The sequence below is a fragment of the Pyxicephalus adspersus genome, chromosome 9 (genome assembly GCF_032062135.1).
Source record: "Pyxicephalus adspersus chromosome 9, UCB_Pads_2.0, whole genome shotgun sequence".
NCBI lineage: Eukaryota > Metazoa > Chordata > Amphibia > Anura > Pyxicephalidae > Pyxicephalus > Pyxicephalus adspersus.
Genome location: NC_092866.1, coordinates 35760406 through 35775664, shown reverse-complemented (window position 1 = coordinate 35775664; position 15259 = coordinate 35760406). Strand labels below are relative to the sequence as shown.

The 15259-nt window shown below is 43.6% G+C and overlaps 1 protein-coding gene across 1 annotated transcript in view; it reads left to right on the top strand.

Moving 5' to 3' along the window:
* Positions 1–15259, top strand: part of LOC140337646 (solute carrier family 22 member 20-like) — a 36424-nt gene that overhangs the window by 7674 nt on the left and 13491 nt on the right. Inside the window, exons 4-5 of the mRNA XM_072421404.1 lie at positions 8243–8411; positions 8980–9103. Of these exons, the coding sequence (XP_072277505.1) occupies positions 8243–8411; positions 8980–9103 (293 nt within the window). The remainder of the gene's footprint in view (positions 1–8242; positions 8412–8979; positions 9104–15259) is intronic.

The window sequence follows — 15259 nt, the reverse complement described above, 5'->3', positions numbered from 1 at the left end:
AGTTTCGGGGTATACACTCAAAAATGATTGCCAATATGTCTGTAAAGGTTCTGATTTATTCAGGTCTTTGTATTTGTGAGTGGATTTAAATGTTAAGGGGCAGAGGAGGGGGGCTGGCTAAGGTAGAACTGATAAAGCAGCTTGAGAGAGATGCAAAAGAGATGCAAAATGTCTTTAACATCACAAAAACAAGGACAGTTGAATGTCACTAATTACTACTAGTTAACTTTAACTGGCTATATACCATTCACAGCCACCCTTTTTTTTTTGGTTTCTTTAGCAACACAAAAGAAGATTTGTCCTATTCTGGCGATCACTTAGAATTAGGGATGAGCAAAAAGGCCTCTGACAGTCTCAAGAAAATTTCCTAGAACTTCCGATGGGTCTGCAAAATTTCGGCGAACCGATTTCGCAAATTCCAAAATAAACAATGGGCCAACTTTAAACATTAATAGCAAAGCCCCTATACATGTTAGAACTACCAAATTTACTAGGTTTGTGTAGGAGAACAGTGGCAGCAATGGAAAAATACAAAAGTTCCAAAAGACCCTGTGTTTTTCCAGCAAATGGCAGTAAAGTGACAGCAGGCAAATAGGAATTTTGCCTGATGGACAGCATACAGAAAGCAGTATAAACATAAGGCCATTGAGAAAGGGTGGCACTACATGTGAACTCAACCAACTAGCACCAGTCTCTGCCATCAAAACAGCAGGAGACCGCATTGCTAGTTGGCATCATTACCTGGATGACATGTATTAGGAATGCCACCCGTAAAGTTGTGGAGAAGTAGCGCGATGACATTAGGCAAGAGGATAGAGGACCTGAGACAGAGTATGGGTCAGTGAGAGCAGTAGCAAAGTGTGGCCTCTGGTCAGCTATCGCCAGGCAGACCAGAAGTGTGTAATACAATTTTAGTGAATGTAGTCCTGACAGGTGGCAGCAGAAGCAGCAAAAGGAGGCGGTGGCCCCTGTGAAGAAGCAGCGACCGCCGCGATAACTGGCATCTAGAGCTGGGTGTAGTGCATCGTCAATGCAACACAGAAGTGTGTAATACAATTTTAATAATCGGAACACTGACAGGCGGCAGCGGCAGCAGCAGCCGGAGGGGGCTGTGGGTCCTGGGACGGAGCGTGGCCTGCATTGTTAACTGGCATCCAGAGCTGGGTGTAGTGCATCATCAATGCCACACAGAAGTGTGTAATACAATTTTAGTGAATGGCCTACGGACAGGCGGCAGCAACAGCAGGATGAGGAGGTGGTGGGCCCTGAAAAGGAGCGGGGACCGCATTGGTAACTGGCATCTAGAGCTGGGTGTAGTGCATCATCAATGCCACATAGAAGTATGTAATACAATTTTAGTGAATAATGTACTGACAGGCAGCAGCAGCAGGAAGAGGCGGAGGGTCCTGAGAAAGAGCGTGGACCACATTGGTAACTGACATCTAGAGCTGGGTGTAGTGCATCATCAATGCAACATAAAAGTGTGTAATACAATTTTAGTGAATGGAGTACTGACAGACGGCAGCAGCATCAGCAGGAGGAGGCAGTGGGCCCTGAGAAGGATCGGGTACCGCATTGGTAACTGGCATCTAGAGCTGGGTGTAGTGCTTCGCCAATGCCACACAGAAGTGTGTAATATAATTTTAGTGAATAGAGTTCTGACAGGCGACAGCCGCAACAGCAGCAGGAGGAGGCGGTGGGCCTTGAGACGGAGTGTGGAGCGCATTGTTAACTGTCATCTAGATCTGGGTGTAGTGCATCGTCAATGCCACCCAGAAGAGTGTAATTACAATTTTAGTGAACAGAGTACTGACAGGCGGCAGCAGCAGCAGGAGGCGGTGGGCCCTGAGACGGAGCGTAGACCGCATTGGTAACTGGCATCCAGAGCTGGGTGTAGTGAATCGTAAATGCCACCCAGAAGTGTGACATACAATTTTAGTGAATGTAGTACTGACAGACGGCAGCAGCAGTAGGAGGCAGTGGGTCCTGAGATGAAACGTGGACCGCATTGGTAACTGGCATCCAGAGCTGGGTGTAGTGCATCGTCAATGCGACACAGAAGTGTGTAATAGAATTTTTGTGAATGGAGTACTGACAAGCAGCAGGAGTAGGCGGTGGGCACCAAGAAGGAGTGGGACCACATTGGTAACTGGCATCTAGAGCTGGGTGTAGTGCATCATCAATGCCACACAGAAGTGTGTAAAAAAAGTTTAGTGAATGGAGTACTGACAGGTGGCAGCCGCAACAACAGCCGGAGGAGGCGGTGGGTCCTGAGATGGAGCGTGGACCTCATTGTTAACTGGCATCTAGAGCTTTGTGTAGTGCATCGTCAATGCAACACAGAAGTGGGTAGTTATAATTTTAGTGAATAGAGTACTGACAGGCGGCACCAGCATCAGCAGGAGGAGGCCGTAGGCCCTGAGAAGGAGCAGGGACCGCATTGGTAACTGGCATCTAGAGCTGGGTGAAGTGCATCGTCAATGCCACACAGATGTGTGTAATACAATTTTAGTGAATGTAGTATTGACAGACGGCAGCAGCAGGAGGAGGCAGTGGGTCTTGAGACAGAGCAGGGATCGCATTGGTAACTGGCATCTAGAGCTATGTGTAGTGCATCGTCAATGCCACACAGAAGTGTGTAATACAATTTTTGTGAATGGAGTACTGACAGGTGGCAGCAGAAGCAGGAGTAGGCGGTGGGCACCGAGAAGGAGCGGGGACCGCATTTCTAACTGGCATCTAGAGCTGGGTGTAGCACATCGTCAAGGCCACATAGAAGTGTGTAATACAATTTTAGTGAATGGAGTACTGACAGGCGGCAGCAGCATCAGCAGGTGGAGGCGGTGGGCCCTGAAAAGGAGTGGGGACCTAACTGGTAACTGGCATCGAGAGCTGGGTGTAGTGCATCATCAATGCCACACAGAAGTGTGTAATACAACTTTAGTGAATGGAGTACTGACAGGCAGCAGCAGTAGGAGGAGGCGGTGGGTACGGAGAAGGAGCGGGCACCGCAGTGGTAACTGGAATCTAAAGCTGGGTGTAGTGAATCCTCAATGCCACCCAAAAGGGTGTAATGCAATATTAGTGAATGGAGTACTGACAGGCGGCAGCTAAAGCAGGAGGAGGAGGCAGTGGGCCCTGAAAAGAAGCGGGGACCACATTGGTAACTGGCATCTAGAGCTGGGAGTAGTGCATCATCAATGCCACCCAGAAGTGTATAATGCAGTATTAGTGAATGAAATACTGACAGGCTGCAGTAATAGCAGGTGGAGGAGGCGGTGGGCCCTCAGAAGGAGCAAGGACCGCATTGGTAAATGACATCTAGAGCTTGGTGTAGTGCATCGTCAAGGCAGCGCAGAAGTATGTAATACAATTTTAGTGAATATAGTACTAACAGGCCGCAGCAGCAGAAGGAGGCGGTGGGCACCGAGAAGGAGCGGGGACCGCATTCGTAACTGGCATCTAGAGCTGGGTGTAGTGCATCGTCAATGCCACCCAGAAGTGTATATTACAATTTTAGTGAGTTTGATACGGACAGACGGCAGCAGCAGGAGGAGGCGGTGGGTCCTGAGAAGCATCGTCGACCGCATTGGTAACTGGCATCTAGAGCTGGGTGTAGTACCTCGTCAATGCCACACAGAAGTGTGTAATAAATTTTAGTGAATGGAGTACTGACAGGCCGCAGCAGCAGCAGGTGTAGGAGGTGGTGGGCCCTGAGAAGGAGCGGGGACCGCATTGGTAACTGGCATCTAGAGCTGGGTGTAGTGCATCGTCAATGCCACCCAGAAGTGTGTAATACAATTTTTTAGTGGAGTACTGACAGGCGGCAGCAGCAACAGAACCAGCAGAAGGATGCGGTGTTCCCAAAAGAAGCTTGATGGCATACTGTGCCAACTGCAGGCAAATTTCGAGCCTGTTGACCCAAAAATTATTGGAGTCACAACTGTCAGGACAGGCATCCTCCTCATAACTGCTATTATCATCAACACCACCACCACCAGCCAGAAAAGAGCCAACGTAAACCATGCGCTTCATGCGTTCTTGATGGTTATGCCCCCGCACTTCACTTGTTTGTGGTGGCTGCATCAGGTTTCGCCAGGCATCCAGAAAATCCCCCCTGCCTTGGACTAGACTTTTGGATGTGTGCGGCCTGCTGCCAGTACTGCTGCTGCTCCCACTACAGGAGGATACGGTAAAGGCAGAGTGTGCCTGAGCTCCCTTTGTGGACTGTGGTGAGTGGAACTCCTCACACAGCTGGTCGCATAGTAGTCTGCCCAGGCAGGTCACCTTTTCTTTCTCTTGCGCCGGCTTGGGCAGAAACTGACATTTTGTCTTTGTGGCGGTGATCCAGAAGGGTGGCCAGCCAGTAATCATCCTGGTTTTTGATGCTGCAAATGCAGGGATCCCTCTGTAGGCATCGCAACATGTGGACACACATATGAAAGAGTGGTTCCCTGGGCTTATCCTCTCCCTGATTTTCTTAGTAGGCGCCAAAACATCTTCCTCCTCATCACCCACCCCCTCCTTTTCAAGCTGCAGCAGTTGTTGTTGTTCTATCTCCCCCACAATGCCTGGGTCGTGACAGCACGACTCCCGACCTTTGTGGCCTGCTCAAAGGGGGCCAGTACCTTGCAGAGCATCTCCATCTGCAGCCACTGGTCACTGGTAAAATAGCTAAGTTGTGTGGCTGTACCAAGGGCCCCCCTGCCTCCATGCACCATGCTGACCAAGTAATGGTGGATGGCTAGCTTGCTCACACAGACGCTGGAGCATTTGCATGGTTGAGTTCCATCTAGTCACAGTGTCACAAATCAGTCTTTGGGTGGCAGCCTCTGTTGGCGCTGGATCTTGCTAAGTGCCGTGGCGGCAGTAGGGGATCAGCAGACATGGCTGCAGACGAAGCGAGCCTGTCTCAGTAAGTCCTCCAGTCCTGGGTACGTGCGGAGGAACTTCTGCACCACCAGGTTCAGTACGTGCACAAAGCAGGGCACATATGCAGCCTATGCGCAGCGCGGCCACAAGGTTGGCCCCGTTTTCGCACACTACTTTGCCTGTTGTGAGCCGGGAGGGCGTCAGCCAAGCCTCAACCTATCTGTGCAAAGCAGACAAGAGTTCTCTGGCAGTGTGACTTTTCTCCCCCAAGGACACCAGTTTCAGCACTGCCTGGCGACGCCAGTGCTTAGAGGAGCCAGAGTGGTGTGCTCACTTAACCAGTGTCCTCCGCTGCTGGCCTTTCAGGAGGAGTGTCGAAAGAGAGGGGTTGACGGTGGCAGAAATGCAGAAGGAGGAGGAGGAAGAGGACTGGGGTGGCCTATGCTTTCCCACCACACCCCTCGGCGGGGGTACCAGGTGCTGTAATGACTCTTGCAGACTACCACCCACTAAGCTATGCAAGGCCACCCAGTGAGCGGTGAAGAAGAGGTAGCGCCCCACTCTGTGCCTGGTTGTTCAGCTGTCCATGGTGATGTGGATTTGGCTAGACGCCGAGAATGCCAATGCCCAGGAAATGTTATTCATTACATGTCCATGTATACTGGGTACAGCTGTGTGGGAGAAGTAATGCCTGCTTGGTTTTTTCCACCGCCGTTCTGCACAGGCCATCAGGTAAGGAAGGGAGCCGAGTCCACTAGGCTGTACGGCAGTAGCTGGAAGGCCAAAAGTTTGGCTAGACGTGAATTGAGTTCAATGACTCTTTTGTTGATTAGGCCCATAGCCTGATGCCTTGCGCAGAACTCTGGTAGAGTGGGCTGAAGGGACTGGGAGCTGAAGGGGTCATTGAAGTACCCATCTTGCGGGGATAAACATTGTCTGATGCCACGAAACCTGCGGGCAGAAGCTGATACTTCCACATCGGTAGAAGTCTGGCACCAACCTCCTGAGACGTAGTAGCAATGACAGTTGGAGGTGGAGAAGAAGTCAATGGAGGTGGAAGAAGAGACAATGATGTGGTTGCGCCTCTTTCACGAGAAAGCAAGTACTGCTCCTACTTTGGTTTGTGGTTCTTGTGCATGTTGGAAAGCAGGGATGTTGTACCCAAATGTGATCCGACCTGTCCTCTGCGGATCTGCCTGTGGCACAGGATGCAGATTGCTACGCACTTGTCATCGCCTTTCAGCGTGAAAAACGACCACACTGGAGAGGTGCGTGCAACCACTCTGTTGCTCTTTTTCTTTGCATGCGTATGCTTCTGCTGGGTGCCCTGCGTCTGCTCCAGCTCCACCTCCCCCACAGTCACATCGTCTCTAACTGTTCCCTTGCTTTTGCCCACTCTTTTGTCTCTTCTTTAGGACTCACATGAGGCAGGTTGGCAGCCCCTTCCATCCCCAGTCTGTTGCTGCTGCCTTTCCTCTACAACTATTTCAGGACTGCTGCTAGCCCTTACACGCACCGGTGGTTCCCAGGTGACATCATAGTCATCATCATCCTCATTTTCATCTAAGCCAGCCTCTGCAAATGCAGCCACTGATCCAGAACCCTCGCCCAGCAAGTCCTGACCACACTCCCCAAGGGTCTCAAAGTCTGCCTCCTGCTCTGAACTTCGCACTGACAGATCCTCAGGCTGTTCGTCAAACAGCATTGGAGAGTCATCGGGAGGTACAGGCACATTAGCCACGCTAACTCCTGTGTTTGCTCTGGTCACGGCTGTGCTGGTTCTTGCTGCTGCTGCAGAAGAAGAGCCTGCTGCACTTGAGGCCCCTGAGACCCAGTCCACAATCCTCTCCAGATGACATGGCTGAATGATTTGACAACTTGTGCTGTTTGACAACTTGTGCTGCTGCCTCCAACAGTTTGCTGCTGCTGCTGTCCTACAGTGGCAAACTCTCCGGGAGTTGCCCAACGCCATGCCTTCCCCTGGGTCTACCTCTCATTTTTTTCTTATTCAGGGAAAAATGCACCTGTATCAAACGGTTTCTTTGGTAAATAGGAACAGGTATCACATTCTGAAATATCTGTATTTATTTTAAAGTAGGACAGAAATTAAACTGTACCAAACAGTCTTCTTTGGTAAATAGGAACAAGTATCAAACACTGAAATATTTGTATTTATTTTACAGTAGGACAGAAATTTAACTGTACCAAACGGTCTTCTTTGGTAAATAGGAACTGCAATTGATTTTATTTAGCTTTAGTAAATTTACAGTGTGAAAAAAGATGACTAATAGTGTCGTCACTAATACACAATATAGATTTTACTAAATATGCTGACTGCTGACAATTTAACAAAACTGACTAGCTATGTCGTGGCACTACAAGTAGCAGCAACCACAATTGTACCTTCAGTGCATGTGCAGTCAGTGAACAGTACCTAAAAATGTAATGCACACAATATAACTTACACTAAATGTGCTGACTGCTGACAGTTTCACAAACTGACTAGCTAGTAGCTCATGAAAAAGTAAAGATGTCTGCCTAACCTATTCTACATATACAATATCCTATACTAAACAGTAGTACAGGTTATATGCCCTATAAAACACAGAACTATGCAGCTAACAATGAACTAAGAAGGTTCCTACACTGTCCCTGTCACAATACACGTCTCTCCCTGTGTCTATTCTACACACAGAACACAAGATGCAGTGACTAACCCCTCCCTCCTTCCCTGTATATATATATGCCTGTGCTTGGATCTCTCCTGATTGGCTGCTGGGCCTTGCTGTGCATCCTGGGAGTGTATCTGAACGTATATGATACGCTCCCAGCTGTGATTCCCACCAAGACTTCTCGGTGTTAGCGCCCCCTGCTTTTCGTTGTTCGTTCGGCAAGAACACAACCTCATGGCCAATCACAAGGCCATTCTCGCTTACATGTTCGGTAAGCGAGAAAGGCCCGATTCGCAGCGAGATCAAAATGACAGATCTTGCTCACTCATCCCTACTTAGGATATCCTTCTGTTAAAGTTTTTAGATATTTTCCCTACAATATAATATAAACCTACCAATCTGTAGTTACTGGATAAAGTTTTTTAAATATAACCTTACTGCTTTCTTTCATATCATAATTTAGAACCCCATATATCATCACTTGATCTCTGTGTTTCTCAGAAGTCCTCTCAACCAGTAAATCTTCCTAGCAGGAGACCCAAAGAATTTTCAGAGCTTTCAGAACTACTCCTCCTCCTGCCTGATTTTTCATTGGTCATTCATTTCATGAAATCTCTCCTTTTTGTAGATCTTCTCAACTACTTCTCTCTTATCTGTTGATAATAATGTCATATTTGCTTGGTTTTCCAATTTTGTAGGCCTAGAATGGACCCCACCAAAAGGGCGCACAGTGATTGGTACACTATTTGCCTACAGTTTTACCTGTGGACAGCTGGTGCTAGCAGGATTTGCTTATGGGATTCGAGAGTGGCGCTGGCTACAGTTCACAGTTTCTGCACCGTATTATGTCTTCTTCCTGACTTCATGGTAGGAACTGACCTATATATATGTCACTTTCCGAGTCACTGGTAATAAAATAAAACGTCTTCTACTTTGAATTTCTTAAGTAGATACAATCCCGTAGCAGGCACTTGGAAAGCAAAGAAGCTTTAACAGTATACTCTAGCCTTTCTCAACCTTTTTAACATGGGGGAATGTTTGAAATCACTCTCTGCTATAATTCCCATATCCACAACTCACAGACTGGTTAATGGGAGAAGACACTTACATTGCTGGCAAAAAGGAAGAATGTCACCCTTACAGATAGCCAAAAGATCATTGCTGTCAGTGGTAACTGATCTGAAAGACACAAATTGCCTATTACTCAAGGAATCCCTCTCGAAATACAGGATTATATAAGAATAACTAAACTGGATCATTTTCTAGCAGCAACCAATAGGGTTCCATATATAAACAACAAGGAATAGAGTTGAGTTACTACAGGTAATTATTTCAATTGGTCCAGTTTGTTAAATTTGTTTTTATTTAGATTTTTTTGGATCTAGTTTTTGTCAATAAACCCCAAAGATATACTATGCTGTCTTTATGGCTCCAGGTTTGTGCTCGAATCGGCTCGTTGGCTTATTATGAAAGGTCGCTCACTTCAAGCTCTGAAAAACCTCCAAAGAGTAGCCTGGATAAATGGGAAAAAAGAAGAGGGCGAAAAACTCTCAGGGAAGGTAAATATATATTATTTTTTGTCTTGTAGCATTTAGGATAAATTGGCATGGAGTGTCAATTTGCCTCTTAAACTTTATTGTTTAAAGACAACTAAAAAGCCATACATAACAGAAAACCAATATACATTCAGGATTGTCATAAACAAAAATTCTGGAAAATATAGGATCTGATTTAGGACAGAATAAAAACTGTAGCAAATAAAAAAAGGCCAATGGAACGCCTAAAACCATTTTCCATAATAAACAGAAACAGAATAGTAGAGTTATAAAATAAGAGAGAAACAAGACAAGAAAGGTTAGGAAGGGAAAAAAAAAAAACTCTCAGAAGCCACTGCTGAATAGTCAATGGAGACGATCCACAACCTTAACACTTGCTATGCACAGTAGTAGGCACTTGACCCACCTAGCTTGCCCCAGGGTCAAGTTCTTATCTCCTGAATAAATGCAAACATGCTCTCAATCTTCCAGCGTAAGCGTTTACCCATGGGACCAGTTGGGGGTAAGTCAGTTGAAGGTCATTGGAGGAGCAGAGAGAGAGGCAGGGGGAGTACTTCAGAAATGTAATTGGGACAAGAACTGTGGAGGGATTTGAAGGCAAAGCACAGGAGCTTGAATTTGATTCTAAGGTGAAATAGAAGCCAGTGTAGAGAACTACAAAGAGATGCAGTGGAAGAGGAGCAATGGGAAGGATGGATGAGTCTGGCTGCAGCATTCATATTAGATTGTAGAGGAGAAAGTTGGGTTAGTGGAATAAGAGGAGGTTACAGGAGTCCAGGCGAGAGATTATTAGAGCATGTACAAGGAGTTTTGTGGTCTCTAGGGAGAGGTAGGGGCGGATATTGGAGATGTTGCGTAGATGAAAGTGACAGAACCTGGAAATGTTCTGAATGTGGGGGGTAAATGAGAGGGCAGAGTCAAAGGTGACGCCAAGACAACGTGCCTGAAGGGAGGGCCCAATAACAGTGTTGTTAACAGTTAAAAATATGTCAGGGGGAGATTTTGAATTTGTGGGGGGGGGGGGAAGATGATGAGTTCTGTTTTATCCGGGTTTAAGGAGGAGGATATGAGACTACTGAGAGAGGAGGTGTACAGGTAAAAGAGAACCGGTCCAAGGACTGACCCTTGGGGAACACCAACAGGGAGGAGAGGGGGAGAGAAGGAATTACCATGGAAAGAAACTTGAAAGGAGCAGTCAGACAGATAGGAAGCAAACTAAGAGAGAGCAGTGTCACTGATACCAATGGAGCACATGATTTGCATTAGAAGGGGTTGATCAACAGTGTCAAAAGCAGAGGAAAGATGTAAGGGGGACTATACTTGATGATGGGGTTTTCTAATTTGGTTCTCAATCCCAAACTAGACAAGTCTTCCTCTCCCACTGAATCCATCCAAGAGGTATCAACTCTCATGAAGGAATTTGCCGAATTGTTAGCTGACCACCATCTGATTGATGTATGGCAGGAACTGCATCCGTCTATGAGCGATTTCACAGATTTTTCCTCATCCTATCAGTGCTTCACTAGGATAGCTCATATTTTTGTACATCCTAATTTTCTGCCTCAGGTTTGTACGGCTCGAATATTGTCCACCACCCTTTTCACTACTCCCCAAATGTGATAGAATGTCCCTCTTTAGTGCCACGATCTTCTGAATTTCTTTGGCGTTTGAACAAAGCTATGCTATCCTCTCCGGACACGATGCGCACAATGAAAAGCTCGATTTCTGATTTTTTTCACCACTAATTTGTGTACTGTTGCATCCCCAATCAAGGCGACCATAAGAGGCCAATTTTTACAACTGGCCACTAGACAAAAGAAAATGAAACATAAACAAATAGAGGATCTAACATTCCAGCTGGCGCAGTTGGAAAATAGTTGGAAGGCCAAGCGATGTAAACAGCTGCATCGACAAGTTCAACAGGTCCAAATGAAACTGGACATTCTCTTAGATAGCAGGGTTGAACGGCAGCTTAGGTGGTCTAAGCAAAAGTATTATGCGAGGGCCAATAAACCCGGCAACATGCTGGCGTAACTAGCTTACGTAAGTTATCTGCAGTACAAATGCGATTGCCCAATGGTATGTTTCGGCCAATCCAATTAATATAGTGAATCAGTTTAAAGAGGTACTTTCAAAACTTTACAAGTCTCCAGCAGGCTTTCAGTCTTCTTTACTAGACAAAATATTTAAAGATATAGCACTTCCTACTATGACTGAGGGTATGGTGGAGACAATGGAGGCAGAAATAACACTGACGGATATGCTCACAGCTATTAAATCTCTCAAATTCAACAAATTGCCAGGTCCTAATGGATTTTCTGCTTCCTAATATAAAAATTTCAGGAGCAATTGGCCCCCCATTTAGTGCATTTTTTCAACCACCTGAAGCAAAATCCCACTGAGCACTCTTCTTCCCTGTTAGCCCATATCACCATGCTTCCAAAACTGGGCAAGGATGTCTTAGAGGTACATAACTACCGTCTGATTTCTTTATTGAATATAGATATTCAAATTTTAACAAAAATATTAGCTAACTGACTGAAAACATTTTTGAATGTATTTAATACATAATGACCAGATTGGTTTTGTCCCTGGTAGACAAGCCTCTGGCAGTACAGGGAAAATTATTATTATAAATGAAAATTTAATTCATTTGACGCATCAGCGTGAAACTCCCAGCATGCTACTGTTGTTAGATATACATAAAGCATTTGACTCAATTTCTTAGGATTATATGTTTTTTGCTTTGTCCAAATGGGGTTTTCAGAATTAGTTTATGTCATGGATAAGGGCATTGAATTCTACCCCGGTGGCAAGAGTTCAATATATATCATATTATTCTTCAGTACTTTCTATCAAACAAGGATGTCCTCTTTTGCCATTACTTTTTGTCTTGGCCCTAAAGCCACTAGCTCAATTTTTTTGTTCCAATTCCAATATTCATGGCTTAGAAATTATTAATCAAGTTTAAAAAACTGAATCTATTTGTGGATGACATTCTCCTCACTTTAACGCAACATACAAGTTCATCATAAATTTGCATGTATTTCGGGTCTGCAAATTAACAAAACTAAACCCACCGCCCTTAATATAACTTTACCACAACCATTGGTGGACACAATTATACACTAATTTCAATTCACCTGGGGATTTATGTGACTGACACTTACGATATACTCTATGCTTCTAACTTTCAACTTTTGTTTGCATAGGCCAATCTTTGTTTGGATAGACCAAGTTAACTTAGTAAAAATGACTAGAGTATAAACCCCCCCAGCGGTATTCCTGAGTGTGACTCGGGGTGGATTTTACCTGCAAAAAGCAGTATTCCCGAGTCACACTTAAGGTAGCTTTAAACTAAAAAAAAAACACTTACTTTGCTCCATTGTCTTCCCCTGTCATCCTGCTGGTCCCTGCAGGTCCTGGGGACATGTCCTTCCTCCATCATCGGTTTCCCGATGATGTTGGTGCATGCATCTGTGCCGGCGGGCAGATCGGCAGGAAATTCAAATAATTTTGTATTTGATTCAATACAAAATAGCTGTAATGAGTCTAATACAGATAAATATTCATGTAATATATATTATACATGCTACTATACACTTACAATACATGTTTAAATATTTTTTTTATTTTAACAGATTTTTGTGTTTTGTTATTTAAAGTTTATTATTAAATGTTTTAAATTTAATAAATATCAGTGAGATATGCCTAAGAATTATAGCCTACAATGAAAAATACATTTCCATGCAAAAAATTGTACCGCTTTTTGCATGGAAATTTGACCGCTAGGGAGGTTAAAGAAAGAAGGTTTTGCTCACTACAGAAGTATTTGATGAACATTCAGTATGCCAAGCCTAAGATTATTTAAAAAAGGTATGAAGAAGGACAGAAAAAGACAGGCTTTTGTTGGCAATAGGATTTGAGTGAATTTTAGTGTTTATTCATGTGTTTAGATTTAAGAATGGTTACAAAGAAAGTTTCTTTAAGGAACTTTTCTAGACATGTGATTCCCAAAAAGTGGCTTCCTCAAGGGGTAGAAAGACTAAAGTAGATATAAACTGAAAGGAGAATGAAATATAAAACAAGCTTACATGATATTTTTTTATATTAAAGTCAGGATATATATTTATCTAGGATATATCTGTCAGGTACATATGTTCATAAATATCAAAAGTCATTCATTACATAGATATTTTCTGTGCTTGACTTAAAAAAGGTTTTAACGTAATTGGATAGGTATTCATCATCAAGAATTAATCAGAAAATTATCATAATAAAGCAAACGTATGCAATATGGTCATATACTGTACAAAAATATGTATTTAAGATTGACATATGGTTTCCCAAAAAGAAGTCCCAATATACTGGTTTCGCAGAGTCCATTAAGAAGCTTAAATTGCAAGTGTCATAAGGGATTTGTAAGGACTTACTGTAATTGGAAGAAGAATCCAAAGATATAAAGGTGAGGTTGAATATAGTGACAATCTGGAGATGCCAGTATAAAAATGGTGCTGCGATTGCAGTAAGAAATCTAGTATCGTCACTAGTATATCGAGTATAATCACTATATGGAATGTACAATTCCAATACCATGATATTGATGGGTTCATAGTGTGTAATATGTGGAAACACTTACATTAGACTGGTTGCAGGGTTAGCCTATTCCTCCAGTTATTCTTCCAAATGATTAATGAATAATTATGAAGGTGATGAGATATCTTTCCTCTCAGGGACATAAAGTTTAGGTAAGTATTTAACCAAGGTAGATGGGCCAATAGATTGTTGCGAATCTTTATATGAGAAAATATATATATATATGAAAAAATAAATATGAGAAGGTATTTACATATATAGGTTTAATATATTTGAAAGGATACATATATATATCTAGGGTTGATGGGGAAAAATACATCATTATTTTAAAGAGTATCCACTTACATCAACTGATATAACCACTCTTAACCAAAATTGAGAGTTAGAAATGCATCAAAACTAGATTGGTGATCCCATGTGTTGTTTAGGATCTTAAAAGATATATAAATAAACAAATAAATATAATTATTAGAGTAGGGGAAGACCTATTGTCCTGAACTTATTGTTGAATAGGAGGTATTTAAAGGATAATAACACTTACCAATTGCTCTGTATCCCATGATACAGTAGTAGTTGGTGACCAGGGTAAACGCAGTGGTCATCGAAAAAGTAGACAGTTTAACAGTGTTAACCCCAAATAAGCCGTCAAAAAAGGTGGTTGATATGTATCAAGGGATAGAGTTAGATAGGGTAGAATACTGGTATAATTATAGCCTATAATTGGTATATGTTATTAGAAGGTATACAAAATATAAAGGACTTACTTGGTTAATTGATCACTGATAATAATGAGAACGGGAGTCTTTTATCTAAAATAAAGTAGTGCACCTTCAAAAATCCTTCCACTTTTTTATATGGTAACTGTAAGGTGATAAAATAGAGCTTGCAGGACTTACTTTTCTCATTGGTGATTCAGTGTAATATGCAGATTATCAGCAGCCAGCCACCAGGGGACTGGCCTCGCGGATTCAGAGTGTTATATAGGGATGTATGAGTATGAATTAGAATGTACTACGGCTGGGCACGCTATGCGCGCAGCCGCACTCGTGATTCTAAGGTCGGAAGTTGCCAATTATTTCCGCCCTCAGTTCCCCTGAATTGTTTATTCTGACCGCCCGTGCGTTGAAAACTCCACATGCGCAGTGTAGATACGGCTGTATATGGGGATGTCCTAGTTGATGTGCATGTACTCCCCAAAGACCTCCCCATGGGCGGGTTGAATACTTACCTAAACTTTAAGTCCCTGAGAGGTAAGATATCTCATCACCTCCATAATTAATCATTAATATGTAGTATTTAGTTCCTTCAGTTAAAATTGAGTATTTGACAGTGTTGGCTGTTTATTTACTTTATAGTTAATGCACCACAACTTTTTTGCACATTCAATACATAGAGAAAATTACTCCATGTTAGAAGAATAACCGGATCAACAAGCTAACCCTGCAACCAGTCTAATGTAAGTGTTTCCACACATTACACACTATAAACCCATCAATATCATGGTACAATCTATGCTTTTACACAGGAGGCAAGGTGGTTTGGGGGTCCCGAACGTTGCTAAAT